General features: G+C 32.4%; 2 protein-coding genes and 1 long non-coding RNA gene across 4 annotated transcripts; all 3 read right to left on the bottom strand.

Annotated features, from left to right (window-relative positions):
* Positions 1 to 4,931: 4,931 nt before the first annotated feature.
* Positions 4,932 to 7,889, bottom strand: LOC146943462 (uncharacterized). The gene is made up of 2 exons (XR_015025577.1): positions 6,265 to 7,889; positions 4,932 to 5,722 (listed from the first exon to the last, which is right to left on the bottom strand). It is a non-coding gene; the product is annotated as an uncharacterized LOC146943462 (long non-coding RNA).
* A 1,288-nt stretch (positions 7,890 to 9,177) lies between these two features.
* LOC146943461 (protein SUPPRESSOR OF GENE SILENCING 3-like) lies at positions 9,178 to 13,140 on the bottom strand. Of its 2 annotated transcripts, none has more exons than XM_085741726.1 (6): positions 13,101 to 13,140; positions 11,727 to 12,779; positions 11,198 to 11,489; positions 10,573 to 10,793; positions 9,766 to 9,920; positions 9,178 to 9,622 (listed from the first exon to the last, which is right to left on the bottom strand). In XM_085741726.1, exons 2-6 carry the CDS (start codon positions 12,747 to 12,749, stop codon positions 9,403 to 9,405), a joined length of 1,911 nt encoding a protein of 636 aa, XP_085597852.1. In that variant the 5' UTR covers positions 12,750 to 12,779; positions 13,101 to 13,140; the 3' UTR covers positions 9,178 to 9,402. The 2 variants fall into 2 exon arrangements, with proteins under 2 accessions (XP_085597852.1, XP_085597851.1); XM_085741725.1 differs by having other exon boundaries at positions 13,115 to 13,140.
* Positions 13,141 to 18,589: 5,449 nt separating this feature from the next.
* Positions 18,590 to 23,440, bottom strand: LOC146943460 (Acyl transferase/acyl hydrolase/lysophospholipase superfamily protein). Its single transcript, XM_085741728.1, has 7 exons — positions 22,869 to 23,440; positions 21,689 to 21,832; positions 20,836 to 20,908; positions 20,430 to 20,535; positions 20,241 to 20,337; positions 19,374 to 19,469; positions 18,590 to 19,287 (listed from the first exon to the last, which is right to left on the bottom strand). Exons 1-7 carry the CDS (start codon positions 23,394 to 23,396, stop codon positions 19,126 to 19,128), a joined length of 1,206 nt encoding a protein of 401 aa, XP_085597854.1. The 5' UTR covers positions 23,397 to 23,440; the 3' UTR covers positions 18,590 to 19,125.
* Positions 23,441 to 23,997: the final 557 nt, after the last annotated feature.

Genomic DNA, 23,997 nt, shown 5'->3' with positions numbered 1-23,997 from the left:
ATTTTTGATAAATGCAAAAAATTGTAACAAACTCTCTTTAAATTTGAGGGAATTTTAATATCAAATTATAAATTTCTAATATCCACTTTAAATTTTCGAATTGTATATACTTTTTTTTTGTGAAAGAAATTGTATATACTTCTAAATGCAAGAGAATTTCATGTGTAGGGACAGACATATATTTATTCAATCTCACGGGTAAAGATGCTCTCCATTTATAACTTTTTCCATTTCTTGCAATTTAGAAAAAGATAGACACAAAAAAATAAGTGATGGGTCCTATTACTAAGTGGATCCCACCATCATTATTTTTTATGTGTCTATCTCTCTCCAAATTGCAACAAAAGGAAAAAGTTATAAATGGAAAGGATCTTGACCCAAAAACATAAAGAATGAAGAAATTTTAAACTTTTCAAATCCCCATTGTCAGTGTTCCAAATTATCCGAATCAAGACAAGAAGACAAACTAGATTGTTAATCTAATGAAAAGTCAACTGTCTTGACTACAGATGATTTGGAATAATGTCAATAGGATTTCCATAAACTCCGTTCATAAGCACACATAAAGACTGAGCATTTCATGTTATTATATAGAACAATTCACATATGTTGTATTTCGTTGCTAGCAATGTGGGACTAAAAGACCGTATTTTAATGTATACTCTACTTTCACACTCACTTGGCACTTGTAATAATTATACAGTACTACTTCCTTGCACTGTTATATGATCGAATCGTACTGTGGCTTCTAGTATTTGAAAGAATTAAATTCCACCATCCTTAGAAGATAAATGTGATCAAACAATTGAGATTATTTATGTTCAGACAACTACCTATCTACTCAGAAACATATGGACAAATGAACTAAGCTTCAAGAGCAAAACACCTTTTGCTGACTACACTCAAAATGAAAGAATTCTCACCAATTCCATGCACAAATTAATCAAACATCTTCTTAGACAAACCAACGTGCAATAATATTAATCTAGTTGTATAAACTTCTACCCAATGATGTAACTTTCTGTCATTCAAAACTCCATTTTCACTTCCATTTAGGCTCAAATTTGGATGGCTCCATGCATATGAATTAACATTTGGATACCCGTCACCTACTTTATGACCCAACTAATTGAGTTTGCATTTGGAACCATACACTCTATACACACTTTCCAACTTCAGAAATGGATCAACACTATCATCAGCTATAATTCAACTTTCAGAACTTAACCGCTTGGAAAGTTCACAAGAAAAAAACTACATGCAAAGATGATGGATAATTCAATCAAAACACTACATTTAGCATCAGAAGGAAGTTGCTGAGCTGCAATTGGTTTCATAAACACTTGTCAAAAGTGCAAAATTAGTTGTAATTCATATATCAATGAAACAGATTTATTTAATATTTATACAATTTCATAAACCGAAAGTCAAGCGATCGTGTTCATTGTCTTGCAAAGCATCATCAATAAGCAGAACAAATATAAATTTTGTAGCTTAAGCAGTTTTATCCCATTTCATCCCTTTTCTAATATCATTTCTCTTCCAAAGATAAACACATAAGGCACTTTAGATTTTCCTGTTTTCAATTCACACATTATATCCCAACACTTCCTAGACACATTGTTGCATCACCAACCATATTGTCTCGACCATAGATTCCATCTCTAAGAAAATCTAATGAAGCTAGTGAATCATGAAATAATTAAGGAACAAACAAAGAACAAGATGAAAACATAATATTAATGATTATGATGGAACCAATAAATTAAGAATAGTGTAATTTTTTGGCAATTATATACTACATTTGTCTCTAAATATAAGACTCATTGAGTAAATCACGAAAATTAAAAAAGTTGGATAGAACATTAAACTTGTTGACAATTAGTATTGTTTTTACATGTTTATCCTTCGCAATAGATCATAATTAGTTTGTTGATAATTAATATTGTTTTCACAATTTTATCCATAATTAGTTAATCTTTACATTAGAGTGTTTATTACACATACAAAAAAGTTTTAAATTAATTAGGGATATGCTTATAAAGAAATACTAATGAGGTGAGTGTGGGTGGGTTTCAGGTACAATAGTGGGAGCTAACAAGCTTTATTTGAAAGACCAAAGCAAAATAAAAACATAATTTCAACAGAGAAACGAATAAGAGGAAGAAGGTAATTGATGGTCAATTGAAGAATGAAGAAATTTTGAACATTTTAACCCCATTGTCACTATTCAAAAATCAACCCACATCCAAAACTAGACTGTTAATCAAATGAAAAGTCGACAGTTTGGTTTGTGGAGGACATTTGAACAGTGTCACTGGGATATCAATAAACACCTTTTAAAAGACAAATGGTAAAGATTTACATGCCAACAACTTCATATATGTTATGTTTGCTTGCTAGCAATGTGGGACTAAAAGACCATATATATACTTTCACACCTCACTTGTAATAATTATAAGACTACTTACTTGCAGTGTTCTATGATCGAATTGTACCGTGGCTTCTAGTATTTGAAAGAATTAATGTCCACCATCCTTAGAAGATAAATGTGATCAAACAATTATCATTAGCCATAATTCAACTTTCATCACTTATAGCGATTTCTATCATTTCAAAGAATTGTAATTCATATATCAATGAAACCTACATGCAAAGATGATGGGGTAATTCAATCAAAACTCTCCATTTAACATCAGAATGAAGTTGCTGAGCTATTTCATAGAAACAAGCTAATCTAATTCCAAAATGATTAAGATTTAATAAATGTACAAAAATTGTAATTCATATATCAATGAAACAGATTTATTTAATATTATACAATTTCATAAACCGAAAGTCAAACGATCAATAAGCAGAACCAATATAAATATAAATTTTTGTAACTTATTTCGACAGTTATGGTTGGCTACGTAATTTATCCTTTCACTTCACCACTTAAAGCTTAAGCAGCATATCCTTCTTGGTTCTTTCTAGCAACATAAATTTTGTAACTTATTTGGACTTGACATTACTGTACCAACCATAAACTATCTAAATAAGCTACAAGGAAAGTTCTGTAGCCTAAACAACTTCAACATCATTACACAAAAAAATCTTGCAAAATATTTGTAGCTGACCTCAAACTTGTATGATTCTACAGCTTTAATTTGAGAAATGATATTTATTTCCCAGTATGCTTATACGTACGAGTCCCGGGCTGCATAGAAGTCCAGCATCAAGGATTCAAGAAAGGAACTTAGTAGATGTAAGATATAAAACCAGCTAGGAGGCCTCATTTCAACTCAGACCTTTCTCGGCCATTTGGCTATCCAGTTTAGAATTGATTTTGTGAAGTGCTATTAATCCTCTTTTTCATCATTCACATTGACTAATTCAATAAGACAATTAATGAATTTTAGAAAAGTGAAGGATGATGCATATTGGGGAATTCTAGTCCTTTTCACATGTTTATATCAGTTTAATATTTGTTATATTTTGTCAATAAGTTACACGATATTTAATTATTTTTTAAGAATGTTAGGTCAATTTGATAGATTGGTATTCGACATTTGGACTTCTCTCGTATTGTCTAGACATGGGCATGATGCACCCACCAAAAAAAGTTTTTTTTTTTGTTTGTTTGTAAAAGTTGTCTTTTTCCCAAACATGTCAAGCATTCAAACCCCACTTTAAAATGGTCTTAATTGTTCGATTTTTAATAGAAACTTTATGTCAAATTTGTGTACTACTGATGGATGGAGTGTTCTTTCTAAACTGAGTAGTTTATTGAGTAAAAACTTTGTATCGTTTTTATGGTATTAGTGATATAGAAAAATAAATATTCATTGTCACGATATAGCATGCTAAACCTAACACTCTCTATACGAGAATGTTACGAAGATTAGTGTAGATTGAGATTATATATATAGTTTTATTTCATTTCATCATTTTTCTAATATCCAACTAGTGGAACACTCTACAACTACTCCATTTTATTCAACTTCAATTTAAGAATGACATACTTGCAACATAAATACATGTTAAACAGTATTTCTTGAATAACCCAGAAAATTCAATCATTATTAGAGATATATGTTTAGTCTACTTGTCACTAGTTAGTTAGTGCCTATAAATAGGCTTAAGGTGTCACATTGTAACCAACTTTCTCATATTGTAATATTCATTTTCCATCAATACAAAGAACTTTGATCTATTTCTCTCATTTCTTCCATGGATGGGATGTCATGTTTCCTAACATGGTATCAGAGCTAATATGGTATCCTCCTTGAAGGATTTTCCGCTGCATTTTCTTGAGAAAATTTAATTTTCTCACGTCAGTTTCATTTTCCTTTTCTTTCTCATTCTATTTTTTTTTTCCTTTCTCACTTTCTCGAGAAAATTAAACTTTTCTCACTTTCGCTTTTCTTCTCGTTCCAATTTTCTGTTCGGATTCAGTTCCTTTACTTGATTTGTTCATCGATTATCTCTTACATCTATCATCTGAATATTTCAAATCTTTCTCCTTGTTCGATCAACATTGTGTGTTTCGTGATTCTTTCGAAATTTCATTTTCGTTTGTCTCCTATTCGCACTGTTTCTCCTTCTCTGATTCAATTTCTGGTTCAACGTCATATTCAATTCGAATTTCTTACTCAAAATCTTATTGAGTGGTAAAATAACCATTTTTTGAAATCTAGAAGTAAAATTAAGGGACATGTTCTATATCCATGGTGCCCGTTTGTTACTTTATTTCATTGCATGCCAACAAAACATGTTCTTCATATCCCATTTAAATACTATCTAGCTCACCAAGTGGAAGGAAATTGTATAGTTATGGCAGCACACATCACATCCAAACAAAATGGCATTGTTCATGATGCTACAATTCAATAAATGCACAAAAAACATGACACAGAAGAAAGAAAAAAAAGCTTGCACAATAGCACACATAAAAGCAGGTGAATTCCATCTGTATAGCATGAGAAAATCATTTGAGATTCTAATGCACGGAAAATTTAAACTTTTATCAATTTTTTTCTTATATTATAGACCGGTGGGATTATCTATCAATCCACATCCTAATCAGATGAGCATAAGGTGATGGAGATATAAATGAGAAGAAAAAAATAAGATAGGCATCTTGTAGGATACTGAATCATGATCTGAATCCTCCACATCCACTTGATTGCTTTCCACGTCGTTGTGTTGCAGCAGCTTTGTGATAAAAAATAACGATTAAATATGACAGAGATTGAAGGATGATGGAGTAGTAAACCACACATGACTGAATGTGTCAACGTTGGAAGCAAGAAAAGCAAGCATGTGTCATCATTTTTAAGGACTCAATTTTTGGCACCGTACTTTGTGGAACTCTCAAACCTGTTTTGCGTGAACTTTCTGTCTTATGCCTCCTAAAGTCCTTCCCCTGCAACCACATATCAAACTTTGAAAAAGAAACAATCGAAAAGTCAGAAGAAGAAAAACCATAGTAACATAATTCGTGTATTTGGCGGAGAACCACGAACCAATTCGCGAGTACCGAATCCGGGTACTTTCGCGTATTGGTACGCATCCAATTCACATTGAATTCACAACAAATGGAGTACCAAGCGTACCAGATTATATACAGCTAAAAATATAGCTAAAAATAACTAACATATCTCAATAATCAATCACCATTTCACCACTCAATAAGAATCCAACAAATTATCATCAAGCATAACGAGAACCAAGTATCACTCTGATAAATAAAAAAAAAACAACAATCATTAAACATGTTTAAATAGCAATATTTATCAAATATAAGGGAAATTGTTTGACAGTTTGAATTTCAGTCAACGTGTCAAAAATACAATCGTATCAGTAATTCATATAACATTATAGACACTTTTAAGAACAGCTTACAAAAATCAGAGAAAATAAAGTCTTAAATTTTATTCAATAAAAATTCAATCTCAAATTGTTTTCCTTGCCTAAGATGTAATTGTTCAAATACACAAAGTAACTCCTTGAGCCAATACCTGCACTACGACAAATTAATTAAACAGGGGACCAAAAGAATCACATACAAAAATAATAGTTGCAGCACTCAAAAATACAACAAACAAAACCAATGGGTTCAATTTGTAGTCAGCAGTAATCAATTTAAGAGATAATAGCATATTAGATAAAAATGCAATTCAAAAACTCATTAGATTACAAATAACCAAAAATCAAATTAAACAATCCCTAAACTACAAAATCAACAAACAAAAACCACAAAATCATAAGAACAAAAATTACCTTAATTTTAATAGAGGCCAAAAAGAGCTATTGCAAGCCACTTTGAACAACAAAGGAATCAACAGAGAAGAAACATAAAAGATGATGAAGAGATCCAGTTTTGAAGAGGGGCAAATAGAAACAACGCTCTCCTCGACTGAATAATCACATTAGCCACCATCTTCGCCCCTTTAATTCCTCATTAAAAAAGTCTGGTCAACCATCAACGATCGCTCGATCTCATTCTCTTCGACCTCATTATGTTATCATTGCCATCATATTAAACCTCTGTCGATTAGAGAGAGAGAAAGAGTAGAGGGTGAGAGAGAGGGCTGATAACAATGAGAGGAGGTGATGTAGGTGATTCACGTTCTGTTGATGAGAGGAGGGAGGAAATGAAAATGAAACTTATGAAGTCGTATGTTGGAATTGGAGAATGAATAACCTTGAAAATGATATGCATGGGTAATCACATGTTTCATTTACGATAGGCTTAATTGCACTTTTTGCCCCCTATCTTTCCAAAACAGGCGGTTACTGCCCCTTAACTAATTTAAATACAAAACAGCCCCCTAAGTTTGGATTCTATGGCAGTTTTGGCCCCCTGGTGCTTTTTTGACTTGGTCAGTGATGACGTGGCACCCAAACCCCTTATGTTTGGTGCCACGTGGATATTATTATTATTATTTATTTTTTTAAATCTTGCAGGCATTTTTAAATTGGAGGAAATTAAAAAAAATGGAAGAAATTAAAAAAAAAAGGAAAAAGAAATGGGTGCAGCTTCAATGATTTGGAATCCAGAATTATGAACCAAAATTATGAAATCCCCATCTCAATCATTCAACCTCTTTCCATTAACTCATTAATTTTTCAATCATTAATCAAACAAATGGGTGCAGCTTCAATGATTTGGAATCCAGACCTAATCCACTATCTATGCATTGCAAAATCAACAACAATACTTGCACATCACATCAATAAAAATCCCAAAGATTCAAACATAGAAACATTAGCATCAAAATGCTTAGAACAATCCCCTCCAAATCATTCCTTTTTCTCTATGCCTGCTGTTAACAGAAGGGTTTTGGCCTCTGGTTTTTTCTGTTGTTGTTTTTATCTGCTACTTGTAACAGCAGCTGGGTCTTTTTCCCCTTTTCTGTTTCGGCTGTAGCAGTAGTTTGCTTGATTTGCGGTTTTGTTTTGTTGTTTTCCTGCTCTGCTGTTTTGTTCAGCTGCCTGTGCCAGTTTGCTTGATCCGCACCTACACTTTCCTAATTGAACCCCCCTTCGTTCTCTTCGCAATCTTCGACACCCACGTTTTCAAATCCCATGTTATCACTTTCCTCAACCGTATCAGATCTTCCCTCATCGAAACCCTCAATAAAAATGACAACTTTACCCCTTTTTCCCTTCAGCCCCAATTCGTCAGACTCTTCTTTCTCCTCCACCTTCTCTTCTTTCTTTGCCTCAGCAGCTGCAGGAGCAGCACCACCACTCGCAGGTGCAGCAGCAACACCTTCTCTTCTTTGTGATTTGGTGTTGAGTTTTAGAAATCTTCAAAATTCCAGAGTTTGAACAAAAGAGTTGGATTAAAAAAAATGGGATGATGGATAAAGAATGGAAGAAAGGAATCGGAGGAGAGAGGATGAAAGAGAGAGAAGAAGGAAAAAAGCCCTTAAATGACATTATTTTTTTAATTTTATCCAATTTAAAAATGCCAAAAAAAGCCTGCAATATTTAAAAAAAAAAATTAAACAAATATCCACGTGGCACCAAACATAAGGGGTTTGGGTGCCACGTCATCACTGACCAAGTCAAAAAAGTACCAGGGGGCCAAAACTGCAATAGAATCCAAACTTAGGGGGCTGTTTTGTATTTAAATTAGTTAAGGGGCAGTAACCGCCGGTTTTGGAAAGATAGGGGGCAAAAAGTGCAATTAAGCCTTTACAATACAACTCTTGAACAACACAATACAACTCTTGAACAACTTTGGGAACATGGATTTGAATTCTAAAGTGGAATGCTGATTAGGAATCCCTTAATTAGTGACTTGGGTTTTGAATATGATGCAATAGTGGATTTTGAATTTCGAATTTGCAAATGAAAATTGAATTAGGAGGGAATAAAATTAGGGTTGGGAAAAAGCAGTTAATGCAGAGTGATTAGAGGGAAAATATAGGGTTAATAATAGCATTACGTAATAAGCTTTACAATTAAGGGATGTGGGACTAAAAACCATATTTTATTTTATACTCTCTACTTTAACACCTCACCTGGCACTTGTAATAATATAAGTACTACTTATATTTGTGTTCTATGATAAAATACCACTGTGGCTTCTAGTACGTACACCCTCCGGTCACTATTATAAGAAAAAATTCACATTTGAGATTCATTCAATTAATGATGTATATAGTCTTTATTATAGACCACATACATCATTTAATGAATAAATCTAGAATGTTAATTTTTACTTATAATAGTGATCTGAGGGTGTATTTGAAAGAATTAATGTCCACCATCCTTAGAAAATAAATACTAATAAAACAATTGAGATTATGACAACTACCTATCTTCTCAAAAACACCTTTTGCTGCCTACCGTCAATATGAAATCATCCTCGCCATTTACCAATTCTATGCACAAGTTCTTAATAATAAAACAATGTAATGATACACTGTAAATAAAATCTCAAGAATATGGTTTCTGAATTATGATTCCTTCGTATTTTTAATATGCAACTAATCAGGACATTTAAGTGCTACATATGACTGACTTATTTCAGTTGATTGTTTTCTATTTTAAAAGAGACCCAACTGAGTTTATTTAGTCATGTAGTATCTTCATGTGCAATAAAATTTCTTGATTAACTCAGGCTGAATCCTGAGGTGAAAATATGCATATATACTTCAAGACACAGCAAAACACAGTAAATTCAATCAAAATAAAATTATATTTCTAACCATTTGAAAGCCAAGTATATAATAAAAATTGTAACCAAAGCTAAAAACTATTGGAACTAGTCAAAATGGGGAACAATACTTTGGTGATGATAGCCCTCATCAACCCTCACTTTCAACTTTCAAATTAAACTCAGGCAAAATTTACCACTTCTCTCCATGTTTTCAAATGTTAACGGGACTTAAACGCTGTTTAATATTAACAGCTTTCTTCTTGAGAATGGCTTAAAGCATACTTGTTCATGAGCTGAGTTAGTTCATTTTCCAATTCCTTCTCAAGTTCAACCTGCTCTTGCCACTGCTTCTTCTTCAGAGCCAACTGTTTTTCTCCATGCATTTTTAAGATATTATCTCTCATTGCCTCGAATTGCCTCATATCCTTGTCTTGAGACTTCGTGAAACTAGAATTTTTCTCCATTCTGTTTAAAGAAGATTGAGTTTTACATCAGAAAAGATCAAGAATTGAATCTTACATATTGGCCACTTAGTTATGTATTCCAAAAGTGACAAAAAGAAAGTGAATATGCAATCAGTGAACTATAAGGGAATATAAGAATATTACATATGATTGTCGTCTTCTTTCACAGAAGAATCTCCATTGGCACACATCGCTTCTTGTTTAGTTTGCTGTGATTTCGTAAACTCATCTTCCTTTGCAGCTATTGATTGATGAATGATTTGTATTTGATCAAGGAAAAACTTTTCTTGTTCGTCCATCTAAAAAAGAATATATACAATGATCAGTCATGGAAGTTTTTTAGCATCATCATTCGGAAAGCTACTACCAGAACCAAGAAAGAAAATCAAGTTGTGAATTCATAACATCCATACCAGTTAGGAACCCACTAATTGAAAAGAATGAACAATTTTATTGAAAAAATAGGACAGAGTCACTCTTCTAGAGGATTCCTTTCTACTACAATAGAGTCACTACTCTATTCACAGATGTTTACTATACATTCAGTTATTCAAAGATTCCCCCCTTCAACCAATTTACGGCTATTTAAAGACTTGCTGATAGGCTGAACAGCCACATAACAAACTAACCAACTAACTAATTAATTGCTCTGACACCCTTAACCACTATAATTCCCCTTTCATCTATATACTAACAATACCAATGAAAGATCACACTCAAACAAGCAATAAATGCTCGAGCAGCTACCACAAAACGGGACATCGGAAGACATGTACAAATAAACTAAGCTGTAAAAGCAAAACACCTTTTGCTGATTACCCTCAATACGGAAAGCATCCTCACCAATTTTATGCACAACTTATTAATAATAAAACAGTCAAGAATCTTCATAGACAAATCAATGGGCATTACAAGAATAATATTAATCTAATTTTAGTCTCATAACATTACCTCCTCCTTGTTTTGTAGATGATGTTCTTTAGTACGTTCTCGCACAACATGGTTCTCTTCAGTTGTTTTGCGTAAGTTCTCACTTACTTTTGATTTGAGTAGTTCTTTAGCTATCATGTCCTTACAAATGTCAAGCTGTTGACTGCCATCATTGATGTGCTTAATCTTGCTCTCTACCATTTCTTGATATGATCTAATTTCAAACGTCAATTTTGATTTTCCTAAACAAGTATAGATAGATCATATATCAGCAAGACAACAACATTCACTCCATTTCCAAAAATTATACAGAAAATAAGAAGGAATAACAATTGCCAAAAACCAAATAAGAACATCTAACACCATCCCTTAGTGAAATAGAGAGAAGTATGCCATCTAAGAATTCTTAAACTACCAAAGCAGTTGTTATCTTCAAATTGATCATAAATTATTTCAATCCCCAATCTTTCCACAAGATGAAAAATTGGACACATAATATATAAAAAGGGTAATTAAAAGAGAGAGAGAGAGAGAGAGAGAGAGAGAGAGAGGGAGGGGGAGGGGGAGAGAGAGAGAGAGAGAGAGAGAGAGAGAGAGAGAGAGAGAGAGAGAGAGAGAGAGAGAGAGAGAGAGGGAAAATGACTACCAGAGTGCTTGTTGAAAACATCTAAATCTTCTCTAGAAGCCATGTAGCCATAAAGCTGGCGCTTTCCGCCTGGGACAAATGGATTCTTACAACGATCCCAAGCTTCCCTATCTCTTCCTTGCTCTTTGAAATGCTTGTAGAGTCGCACAGACTCTAAATAACCTGCTACAGATGGTTCAAAAATCAAAACACTCATCCCTCGGTGCCCATGTGGACCATATGAGTGTCGAGCCTTCAATGCACCGTAATCACTGAAGCAATCAAGGAGTTCTTGATTCCCCATTCCTGTCCACTACAATTCAACTCAGTGAGGTCAAACTACAGAGGAACTTCACATTAGATAAATTAAAAGAAAATCACAAAAGGACTAAGACTCTTATAGGAGATACGAAATTTTGTTTAATAATTTATGAAGTAAAAATCCAACAACTAGCTGCAATGTGTATGCGATTTAAAAACAAATAAAAGGAAATAGACTAAGACTACACATATATTTCATCAAATTAGAAAACAAGAAAATATATTGTACCTTGTTATTTTCATCCTGCTCATATTTCGTATTCATAATGACAACCATTGGAGGCCAAACAATTTCATGATCCTTAACTTTATTATCGAGACCCTCCCACAGTCCATTGGCTTCACCACCCCTTATCAATGGAGCTCCTCTCCTCGAGCACTCTTCCTCCAAAGTTTCAGAAAACGCTCGATGCAATCTTGCCCTCCTTACTTTTATTGTCCTAGAATGATTCAAAAGGGGCTGCAGTCCATGATACCAATCAATAGCCCCAGGACCGTCTTGGCATGCTGGGCAGTGCCACCGAGTTGCTGGTGAACTGATCTCCTCAACTGTCAGTTTATTTAAATCATTAAAGAATTTCCTAAACCACTTACTCTTCTTGCTCCCTTCATGGCTTTTCTCTCCGGTGTCTGAGTCAGTGTCATCTAAAGAAAGATCATCATCATCGCTATCAAACACAATATCAGTATCACTATCAACAATTTCATCATCATTGATTTCACATTGAGGTTTTCGGATTCCTTCATCATCAATGTTTTCACAATTGGGTTTTGGGATTCCTTCACCCTCAATGTTTTCACAGTTGGGTTTTGGGATTCCTTCATTCTCAATGTTTTCACAATTGGGTTTTGGGGTTCCTTCATCATCGCATTGACCATCCTTGCAATCCTTAGATGGAGCTGTATCAACTTCAACACAATGAGGTAACTTGTTGTGGTCCAAAACTCCGTTTTCACTTCCATTAAGAGTCTTTGGAGAATCGCTTTTCACCTGTAGGTTATTGCTTTTGTTAACCAGTCCTGGTCCATTATAACCCCTCTTTTTCAGCTTCTGGATCAAATTTGGTTGGCTCCATGCATTTGAACTAGAATTCGGAGAACACCAAGGCATTGGGATCACCTTGGATTCACCAGTTTGTTCTGAATTCGATTTGGTGTCGGGTACTTTGCGACTCGGCTGATTGAATTTGTAACCGGTCACTCTATACACAGTTTCCAGCTTTGGAAAAGCATCAACGCTTTCTTCGGCCATAACTTAGTTTTCACTTATCTTTCACGATTTCTGTGAAAGAATGAGTATGAAACTATTAATCATTTGCAATGTTGAGAAGAAAAAAAACACAAATTTTACAGGTTTCAAATTTCAGTAATGAACCACAATTCTATTAAAAAAAACACATGCAAAGATGATTCAGAATTCAATCAAAAAAATACATCTAGAATCAGAAGTTGTTAAGCTATAGTAATCGGTTTCATAAACATCTTCTGTCATATAAATAAGCTAATCGAAAATCCAAATTGAAAATAATTAAAATCAGTACAAAAATTAGAAAAGAATAAAAGAAAAAACTTGGAATGGAATGGAATGGAAAAAGAGAGGTACATGCAGAGTCGCACCTGGTGGATTTGCAGCGATGAGTGATGATGGTGATGTTCGCTGGCATGTTATTTATATTTGGATTGACTGAGAGGATATAGGGACCACTCTATCTTAACTTTGTTATGGGATTGAGCGGACCCAACAAAAGATACTGACAATTTTGTTTTGTTTCTTGGGTCTTCTCGATGTTGTTTACAGATAAAAGAAACGTGTTTTGTTATCATGTTATTATTATTTATTTAATTTTTAATCCTTAAAAAATACTATGAGTTTTTAAGTTTAGTCCCTATAAAATCTTAATGGTAATTTTACTCTTTTAAAATATTGTAGTTTGTTATAATAATCCCTATCAAATGTAAATATAGACTAAAAGTTAATAATTTTTATGTTGAGACTATACTTGAAAGTTTATAATTTTATAGGGATTAAAAACATATTTAAACTTATTTTTTAGCAAATATTATTCTTTCTTCTTGAATACATAGTATGAATTTCAGATTTTATCTTTTTGCACATTCATATATACAATAATAAACTACGTTTATCTTTTTGAATCGTAACAAACTAAATTTTTTTTTTAATGACACCAATAATATAACAAATATAAATATAAAACTTTTATCTTTTTGAATAACGCCATCAATATAACAATTTTATATACAAATTTAGTTGCATGTATAATTAAAAAAGAAAAAAATCATCACAAAATTGTATATTCCCTTAGGGTATGTTTGGTTCCGAAGAGAAATTGTGAAGAGAGAAATAGGTGAGAGAGAGTATGGGAAGAGAGAAATATGTGAGAAATATAGTAGATTTGGTGGATTGTTTGGAATGAAAGAAAAATAAGAGAGATAGAGAAGAAATAAATGTTGATTAATTAGGATTTTCCTATTTTATAATACTCATCACATTATTTAATTTCATTTTAAATTAATTGGGATTGTTATTCAATTAAAATAGGAAAATGTTAACCAGTGTGCCCCGGGGCACTGGTTAATGTTCAAATATAGTAGGATTTGCATTGAGAGATGTGTAATCAGTGCATTAAAAGCTGAAAAAGTCTGTTTTTTTATTTAAAATTTCCTCTTTTGACTTCCTTAACCAGTGCCCCGGGGGCACTGGTTAACAAGACCCATTAAAATATTGTTCAAATGAACTAATTTAATTTTCAACGCTCACACCCATTTGGTTTTCAATCTGCTATCTTCCATATGTTCCTTTTTCAATCAACCTCGCATCCACAGTTTCATATAAACTAAGACATGGTGGAAAGAAACAACTTTGGGCAACTTCTAGAACATGAATCCAAATTGAAAAGAATAACTATGGTGGGAAATGGACATGAAGATGGCGAAGTGATAATTGTGGTCTTTGGTGTTTCATTGACTCACTGATCTAGATAGGGGATATAAATTTAGCTTGGTCACTGTACAAAAGTTTTAGGCAAAAGGAGGAGCAATGAAGTCGAGGGTATAAATGGAAAATGGAAAATATTGGTCATCTCTCTTTCCTTTCTTCGCTCAACTGAAGAGAAACAAAGAGTTGGTGGGTTTTCAATTTGCCTTTGTTTAAGGTATAATATAAATCTCATATTATCTTTATATCTTTTATATTTATATTTATACTATATATAAATAAAATAACTCATTTCAACTGGTTTTTTTCTCTTTCCAAGTTTAGCATCAATTTTTAATACAAATAACATATATAACAAATAGATAACAGTAGATTCAAATATTAAAATAAAAGCGTAACAAATACTTTAATACAAATAACACATATAACAAATAGATAACAGTAGATTCAAATATTAAAATAAAAGCGTAACAAATACGATATGAGTGTATGTGTGAGTGTATGTGTATATATCCATTTTTTTCCTTTATCATTTAAAGTGTGTAACAAACTAGATAAGTATATTTATACTTATTTTTTTGTCATCTCAATTATACTCTTAAACAACTTTTTCTATAATAAAGATGAGTATATTTATATTTACTTTTTCGTTATCCCAATTATACCCTTAAACAATTTTTTCTATAGTAAAGATTCTTGTTGACGTCATTAAAAAATAAGTATTTAGATTATATTTTCTTATTATATTGTTGGTGTCATTGAATTAGATAATAATGGGTAGTTTGATTTGTTATATAATTTAATAGAAAAATGATCTCTAAAGTGAATAAAGTGTAAAGTGAAAAAATAAGGGTTGTTATCATAACAAATTCTGATTTGTTACGATGTATTTGTAATATCTATCTTTAATTTATGAGAAATGTTAATCAGTGTCTTTGGGATATAAGAACTTCAAATAGTATTTTTTTTTAAAGAAAATATGTGTAATCAATGCATTGAAAATCAAAATATTGACTTTTTTTATAAAATAATTTATTCTTTCACAATACTTAAAATGTTTCATGAGTACTCTTAATTTATTAATAACATTTTAAAGTGAGTTGATCATTTTAGATGAGCTTTTGTCAAAAAAAAAAATCATTTTAGATGAGCAAGATCAGTTAATCATATAGGAGAGAGTGAGTAGTTATTCCTTGAAGAAGGCATACAATTCAATATTCTATACCAAAGCATAGCGAAAAGAATAGTGAGGCGCAAAGAATTTCTTTAGAGTAAATAGGCAATTACCCCCCTGAAATTGTAAGTTTCGTCAATTACCCCCATGAAATTGCACAACGTTAATCATTTTACCCCCTCCGTCAAATTCTTCTGTTAATCAAAATGACGATTTGCAAATACCCCCTGAAGTTTTGCACTTATGTGCAAAATGCCCCCCGAACTTAAAAATTTATATTTTTTTTTCTTAACCTTAACTCAAATGATATTAAAGGAAAACAATTAACAATTAACTTAGAGTATAATCTACAGATGGATCTTAGAATTTTTAGTTTTGTAAGATTTGTATACTTTTTGTTGAAGTGGGAATTGCTCTTTTGTTTTTTATTTCAAAATAATTGAGTTATGAACAATTAATTTCAAAACAAAAAATTATTTTATTTGAAACTAAATAACATCAACAAATGAGTTCAAAGTTTGATATGATCAATTACTTTTTTAATAAGATGTAATATTAAAAAGAATGGATAAAACATGTTCAAAAAATCAATAAAAATAGTTCTGTTTTTTTTCTTTATGAATAAATTTTATTCAATTTTAGTGTCTTTTTACTTTTAAAGAGACTATTTAGTTTGAGGGATAAAAAAACACACATATTTTGTAAAAAAATGGTTTCAAAACAAGGACTTAAATTGAAATATATGCAGGGACCAAATTTTAAAAAATTATTTTATAAGGATTAAAAATATATCTAACCCTAATATAAAACAAAAAATGATTGCAAAGAAAAAAAATAAATTTTCAACGATAAGAAAAAAAAATATGAATTTTCAAGTTCGAGGGGCATTTTGCACATAAGTGCAAAACTTCAGGGGGGTTTTGCAAAACGTCATGTTGACTAACAGAAAATTTGACGAAGGGGGTAAATTGATTAACTTTATGCAATTTTGGGGGGTAATTGAAGTTTTGTTAATTTTAGAGGGGTAATTGACGAAACTTACAATTTCAGAAGGCTAATTGACTATTTACTCAATTTCTTTATGTTATTACGCCACGTACAGAAGCGTACAGATTATAGTTTGCTGTACCTACAAGTTTGGCAGGATAACTGATATTATAACTAATATAATCATAACAACAAGTCAACTTCTTTCTAAAAAAAAAAAACAAGTTATGTGAAAAAAGACAATAAAATGAAAATATTAGAAGAAATGCCACAAAAAAAATATATTAAAATTTACTCAAATATTAGAAGTTATTTTAAACTCATTTATATAAGTTAAAAGAATTTCAAACTCAATTGTATAAGTTAAAAAAGATATTTTGACATTTACTAACTTAAATATTTTTTTTTTTGGTAATAACTAACTTAAATATTTATTGTTAAAGATTTTATACAATAAAAATCACATATTTTTTTCTTTCTAAAAGACATCATTCAAAAATGAGTTAACTAGGCTAAACGAATCTACCAGAAAGGGAGTCAAAAATTTGATTCAGTTAATTCACGCCTATCAATCTCTCATGCATTTTGAAGTTGCTATGAGTAATATGAAACTGCATCTTGTTGGGTTGAGCTATTTATATTAGGGGTGTTCAAATCCAAACCGATCCAAAATAAAACCGCAAACCGATCCAAAAAAACCGAAAACCGCAAAAAACCGAATATATTTGGATGCGTTTGGATGTTGTTTTGTAAAAACCGCTAAGATCGGATCGGATTTCGGATCACTTTTTCAAAACCGAACCAAACCGAACCGAACCGCAAAAATAAATATTAATACTTATTTATTCTTTTATTAGTATTATAGATTGCATTATTATGTTGTTTGTTAAATTTTAATCTTATACATTGCACTAATTTAATCTATATTATTATTACTTCATATGTTTCAAAAATAATCGATAATTTTCATACTATAATTTTATTTTTTTAATATATTTTGCATCAAACCTATTATTTTACCGTGTTTGTGTAATATTAATATTAATAAAAAATTTATATTCTTCAAAAAAGAGTAAATAAAAAAATATATTTTGCATTTTGGACATCCAAAAACCGATCCAAATTAAACCGCATATATTTGGATCGGTTCGGTTCGGATTTTTTTAGAATACTCATCCAAACCGAACCGAACCGCATGTGATTTTTATTTTGGATTGGTTGACATTTTGCCTCAAAACCGATCCAAACCGCACCGCGAACACCCCTAATTTATATAGCTTTATATGCTTGCAATTGGTTTAAGCAATCTTCACGGTGGTTTAAAAGGTGAACCTGGAAATGGAATGACGGTGTATCCTTTTTCTTTTTGATAAAACCTGTGGTCTATTTTGTTTTAGTTTACACTTTTTTTTGAAACAATTTTAGTTTACACATGATCTGCTTTGTTCTAGTTTATTTGACAGTAGTTATAAGGGAAAGAAATATAACAAAGGGTTTTCGTAAGCTTGTGTCTCATTTGAATGAATAGATTTGCAAGCTTGTTTTTTGTTTGGAAAGGGGATTTGTAAGCATGTTGATTGTAATATAATTTAGGTTTAAATAAATCCACTTATAAGTGAATCGAAAGAAGAAGAAAAAAATTGAGGCTAACATTACTTTCACTTCAGGGAAACTCTAAATCCCAACTTTCAAGCTAGAATTCATTGCGGCATAATTACTCAAAAACACGTAAACATTCAAATAATGATTCAAAAAATGGTTAAAAATCACTTTTACTTATCACAAAACTAAATCCAAACATGCACTCAAATAGCACAACAAGACTCATTTATGTTTTATGTGGAGCCACTTCTGGCACACCCACTCGTTTGCATTCTCAGTTAAATAAGAGAAGATGGAGGTGGAGGTAAATTCTTCATAAACTTTACATAAGCAATGCTATATTGAGAATCTCATAAAAATAACCCAAAAATAATTTATGGACATACCATAATCTACTTTTGTAAGTTCTTCCAAATGATTAGACAAGTGTTTTATATCATAAGATAAATCCAAATAACTATTCCAAATGTCTCCTTAGTTTACAATTTTCCCCAAATACAAAATCAAGAAGCAAAGAAACTTCAATTTGTTTCTGAATATCACAGGACATCAATTCAGAGAAAACTCAAGTGCCATAACTTTGTCATCCATAGGGAAACTGGCTATAAATTCTAATTTATTTTGTAATCCACAAAAAAATCTGAGATTTCAAACTATATAACCACCCTATTTTGTAAATATTAAATAAAATGTTTCTGCTTTCTTTTTCTTCCCCTCTTCTCCCCCCAGCAAGAATTCTATCGCAATATACAATAAATACATGAAATAAATGAGATTTATAGTTTTATACCCTTAGAAGTTAGGAACTGCGGACCTCCCTCCAATGATAATTAAGGTGATGTCCTTTTAAAGGGTAGCATAATTGAATTCAATTTGTTATTCCCTCATGCATCTTCAATCCATAATGTGCTATTGTACAATGCTATTTCCGAATGCAGGAGCAGTAGTATCATCTTGAACTAGTTTTTCAACTGGGTTTTCCTTTGCCCAGACAGCAGCATCAAGATATCCAAACTCAAAGAGTCGGTCAAGAATTACATCTTCTGCTGGCTCAAGAGCCCAATTCAAAAGCTGAAATGATTTCATCCAAAATACTCATCAGTCGTCTACTAGTCGTTAAGAAGATTAATATGCTAACTCATAAAATTCAGGGATACCTGACGGGGGCTAGATGCGTTCTCGGGATTACAATCTGGACTAATCCCTATCCCTTGCAATCCCATACGACCTGCTGGAAAAGCACAAACACGTACCTGTAAAGCGATAAATGTTTATCAAGGTTAAAATGTGATAATAAATTAGATAAATCATAAAATCTTTTTAATCGCATCAGAATTGAAGCAAACCGATCACAGTGCATGAATATTTTGAATAGTTTGCTTATCTAAACATACTTAGCTTTCTCTTGCTCTTGTCAATTTCTTCAATAAAAGCAAAAATACATTAATCACTTCTCAGATATCCTGAGAAAGTTAGAATTATTTTCTTAACCATCAATTTATCTTTAATACTTCCAATTAGCTGTTGAATAGAATCATACAGTTTCAATGTTTTAAATACTATAAAGGAATATACCAAAAGTTCATTTTGAAAATGAAAAGTACATCATAAAAATGAATAACCTAAAAAAGCATTTTCCACCCTAAAGTTTATTACTCTTCATCAATAATTGGTAGATTATCTAAATATTGTATGGGAATATATTATTCAAAAACCATCTCAATCTTTGTATAACACCAAGCCCTCAACATGAAACCACGTAACTAGTGACCAAGCATGCAATCATCATTTACTCGCAAACCAGAATGATTAAGTTCTTGAACGTGAATAGGGCCTAGATACCAAGTATTCCAATGAAAGAATTCCATCTCAAATGATAAATGCATAGAACTAAATTAATGGAAAATACAAGCTTAAATTAATAAAGTCCAAAAAAAAAATTATAAGGCATTCAAACAGATGTTTCACAAAATAATCAATCAATTGGGTATAAAATAGTCCAACAAGTAACTAAATAAAAATACCGTTTGTGCTGCAGATGTCGGTGGCATAAACAACGTCAAACCCCCATCAATGCATAAACGATTTCGAAACATCGTAGCTGGCTTTGGTGCAAGATATCTGGAGGGAGTATAAGGTTTGAAATTGACTTAATCATCTAGAAAGAATAAAACATCACATGAAACCGAGGTAATACTATACTAACAAATCACCCTGGAATAAAGGAAGAAGTAAAAACTGCATTGATGAGATCTTCCTTGGAATCAAACTGATCCACCAACAAACCCCTGGGTCTCCAAAGAAGCTGTGTTACAGCAACTGCAACAGAAGTACATATTACGACACGGCAGGACTTGAAAAACTTCTTCGGTTACTAATAAAGACAACTCTGAAGTTCAGAAACAGAATCCTTATTTTCTTTTTGTTTAATTTAATAAGTTAAACCATGTAATTTATAAGTGTAATTTAATAACTAAAATAACCAATATGTTTTTTCTCATCAAGTGTGTGCTTCTTCCAGTCATAAATAATGAGGTGAAGATTTTCCAGTTCAAGTCTTTCTTTCTACAAGCCAGTTCTATAATGAAAATAACTAAAGTGCAGATCATTCAATATTACCTCGAACTCTCCCATTAGATCTTATATGAACGTCATCTGGCAAAAACTTCTGAAGAATATCACGCAGAACAGCCTGTCGAGAGAAAACAATTATATCACCAAATGAAATTATATATATCTCGTAAGGAACACCGCACTATGAGATTAGAACATTCTTTTATCTATTAAAAAGAAGTTAAAAACCACATGCATATTATCACAGCTAAAGAAAATCTCAGCTTTCCACTGTCGATAATAACTTAGTTACATTTTCACAGACCTCTGCACATCATATAAGCTCCTATTTGGTTTCAAAAACAGTTATATCTATTAACAGAAATATCATCAATATTTATAGCCCCAAAACAGTTATATCTTTTAAAAATGCTAGAGGTTTTTTTTTTTTTTACCATTCACCAATAACTGATACTTAATAACTTTCAAGATAGGTTCTACCATTCTGAATTCCAATAGAATCCAAAAAAAAAAGTGGCATTGCTTAAAAGGAGAAAAGAGTGGAGAAGTAACCACTTATCACATGAACTCGTACCCACCAAATCCTATCCATCAAGACTTTTTTGGGTCCCAAAATTCACAAGGATCTTATTTCAGTTCTGTCTCCAAGGTTCTCGTCAGCAATGTAATATAAAAAAAATAGCTAAGCTTTTTTGGGATAGTTGTGACCTAGAAATTGACCTATGTTTGCCCCAATAAAAGTTAAACTTCAAGTTTCAACACATGGTAAACTGGACTGTAGATTAACCACACTTCAAGCTCAAAGGATAAGGGACCATGAGCAAACAAGCATTGACAACTAAAATTGAGAGCGAGACCAACTACGCGAAGTACTTTCAGGCCAAGTATAGAGGCATACCCCCAGCCGAAATGCAGTCCCCCCCTTCCGACAATCTTCAGCCAATATTTTAGTAGCTATCAAAGCTTCTTCCATGCTAGCTCCAGAAGCAACTACAGCACAGACGATAGCTCCAGCAGAAGAACCAGCTAATGGCGTGGTTTCCTGGAAATGCATCACAAAACTAACATTATGACCTCAAGATGACTCATATTGAAAATTCACACATAAAAGTGTTTCCAAAATAGTAGATTACATAACTTGCAGCACAAGCATAGTATACCAACAAGAAAATACGGAGTCAATAGTGCCTACAAGCTATACTGTGAATGAACAAGATACACAGTAGCGCCCGATTACATGAGCACCCGAAATGAACAAGATACACAGTGAATGAACTCCAGATAACCAATGTCAAAACTAATTACATGAGCACCCGATTGGAATCCCTAGATAAACATACAATGATACAAACCTTATCAACAATTCCAGTTCTATTTCAATAACAAAAACATTCAATTGGAATCCCTAGATAAACATACAAAGATACAAACATGATATGAGAGAATAGGTTATGGCCTGTTTTGATAAAAACCTCAATCAATCGCTTATAACATGGGCGCTTGTTATGTAAGTTCTTATGTGTAAGCTAATTTTACAACAAAAGATAAAATAAATACAAATTTTTTCATATAACCTATAAGCTATTTTCATAAGCTATCTTGAAGAGTTTATAGAAATAAGCTGAAAATAGCTTATGAAAACGCCATGAGTTGTTTTCATAGGCTCTCCCAAACTGCTTCACAAGCGGTTTTACAATTACGCCCCTGTTTGAATAAATAACTTATTTCGCAGCTTATAGCATAACTGCTTGTCATAAGCATGTCATAAGTTTTTTTCACTTTTCACAAAGAGTGTCACAAGCTCTGTAGCACCGACACTTCTAACTGAAGGTGTGTCTGGTGTTAGACACGACACTACACATATTCAATTGTGTGTCACTTTCATAAATTACTACTGGTGTTGTCGATGTGTAAGTGTCAGTGTCTGTATCATTGTTTCATAGGTCACAAGTACTTACGCAATTAGATAAACTTAAAAAAGTCAATCCAAACAGACTCTAGATAAGCATAAGCTTAAATAAATAAATCCAATCCAAACAAGTCCTTAATAGTTATGAATTAAAAAAAGGAGGATAGACCTTAATGTAACCATTTTGAATAAGAAAATGAGCAACACCAAGATGATAAGGAAAGAGAAGACCAGCAGCAGAGAAACTAAAACCAGGAGTAGTTACAACTTTTCTACTCCGTTCCGCTTCAATATCTTTCACTCTCTGCTCCCAAATCACATCAGGTTGAATCTCATCTTCCATAACAGCACCAATTCTCTCTTTCCCATTGTACATTACCGTTGAACTCGGATTCGAATTCTCGAACATCGCCACCGGAGTCGATTCGCGGCTGTTGATGAGACGTGAAGCTATACCTAAGAAGAGTTCTCCGGTGACGACGGCGAAGGATTTCTTTTCTTCCGGCGGAGGAGAGGGAGAAGGAGTTGTGGAGTGTTGTTGAACGCGTGGTGGAGAATTGAATTGAGTGCGCGTGGGGAGAAGAGTGAGGTTAACGTCGTTAGGGAAACGGAAACGGAAAGTGTGACGGTAACGGTGAGCTTGAGAAGGTGAGATGAAGAAGGAGGAGATGGATGGAGTTGGAGCCATGCACCCCATTTGCGTGAACGGAGAAGAGGACACGATAGTACTTTTACTTCTCTAACCTCTCTTCTTTTCTGATTGGTTTCTTTATTATTACTTTTCGTTATTTCGATTTCCACGATGACGACTTTCCCTCGTTTTTGGACGGAAGTCGCTATTTGATTGAACCCCATTTTTTGGTAATACACCCACATTTTTTTTTTCTTTCGGTAAATGTCTAATTGTGTGGTTATATACTACTAGTTCTAGTGGACGGTACGGCACTGAAATTTTGTTTTTTTTAAAACACTATAAAGAATCTTTCCGAAAGGACACTAAATTTGATATGAATATTCTTGAATGTTTATGCGGTTGAATAAGGTTGATAATCCTATAAATGCAACCCGTACCATTTACATGGACATTTGATATGTTTTGATACAAGTTCAAATATGCAACAAACAACCCTTGTTTTCTTCATATGTCAGTGAGTTTCGCTATTAGACTATTTGGTAAACAAATGGTTGATAAATGAATAACGGGAAAAAGAATAAATAAATATAAGAAATGTTCATAAAGTTTAGCTCAATTGATATTATTGAGCTTATTTTTCTTTCAATCTAGATTTAAACTTGAG

The sequence above is a fragment of the Medicago sativa genome, chromosome 2 (genome assembly GCF_051527215.1).
Source record: "Medicago sativa cultivar Bolivia chromosome 2, Bolivia_mono, whole genome shotgun sequence".
NCBI classification, from domain to species: Eukaryota; Viridiplantae; Streptophyta; class Magnoliopsida; order Fabales; family Fabaceae; genus Medicago; species Medicago sativa.
Note: the sequence above shows the minus strand (reverse complement) of the source record. Positions and strands in the feature narration are given on the sequence as shown.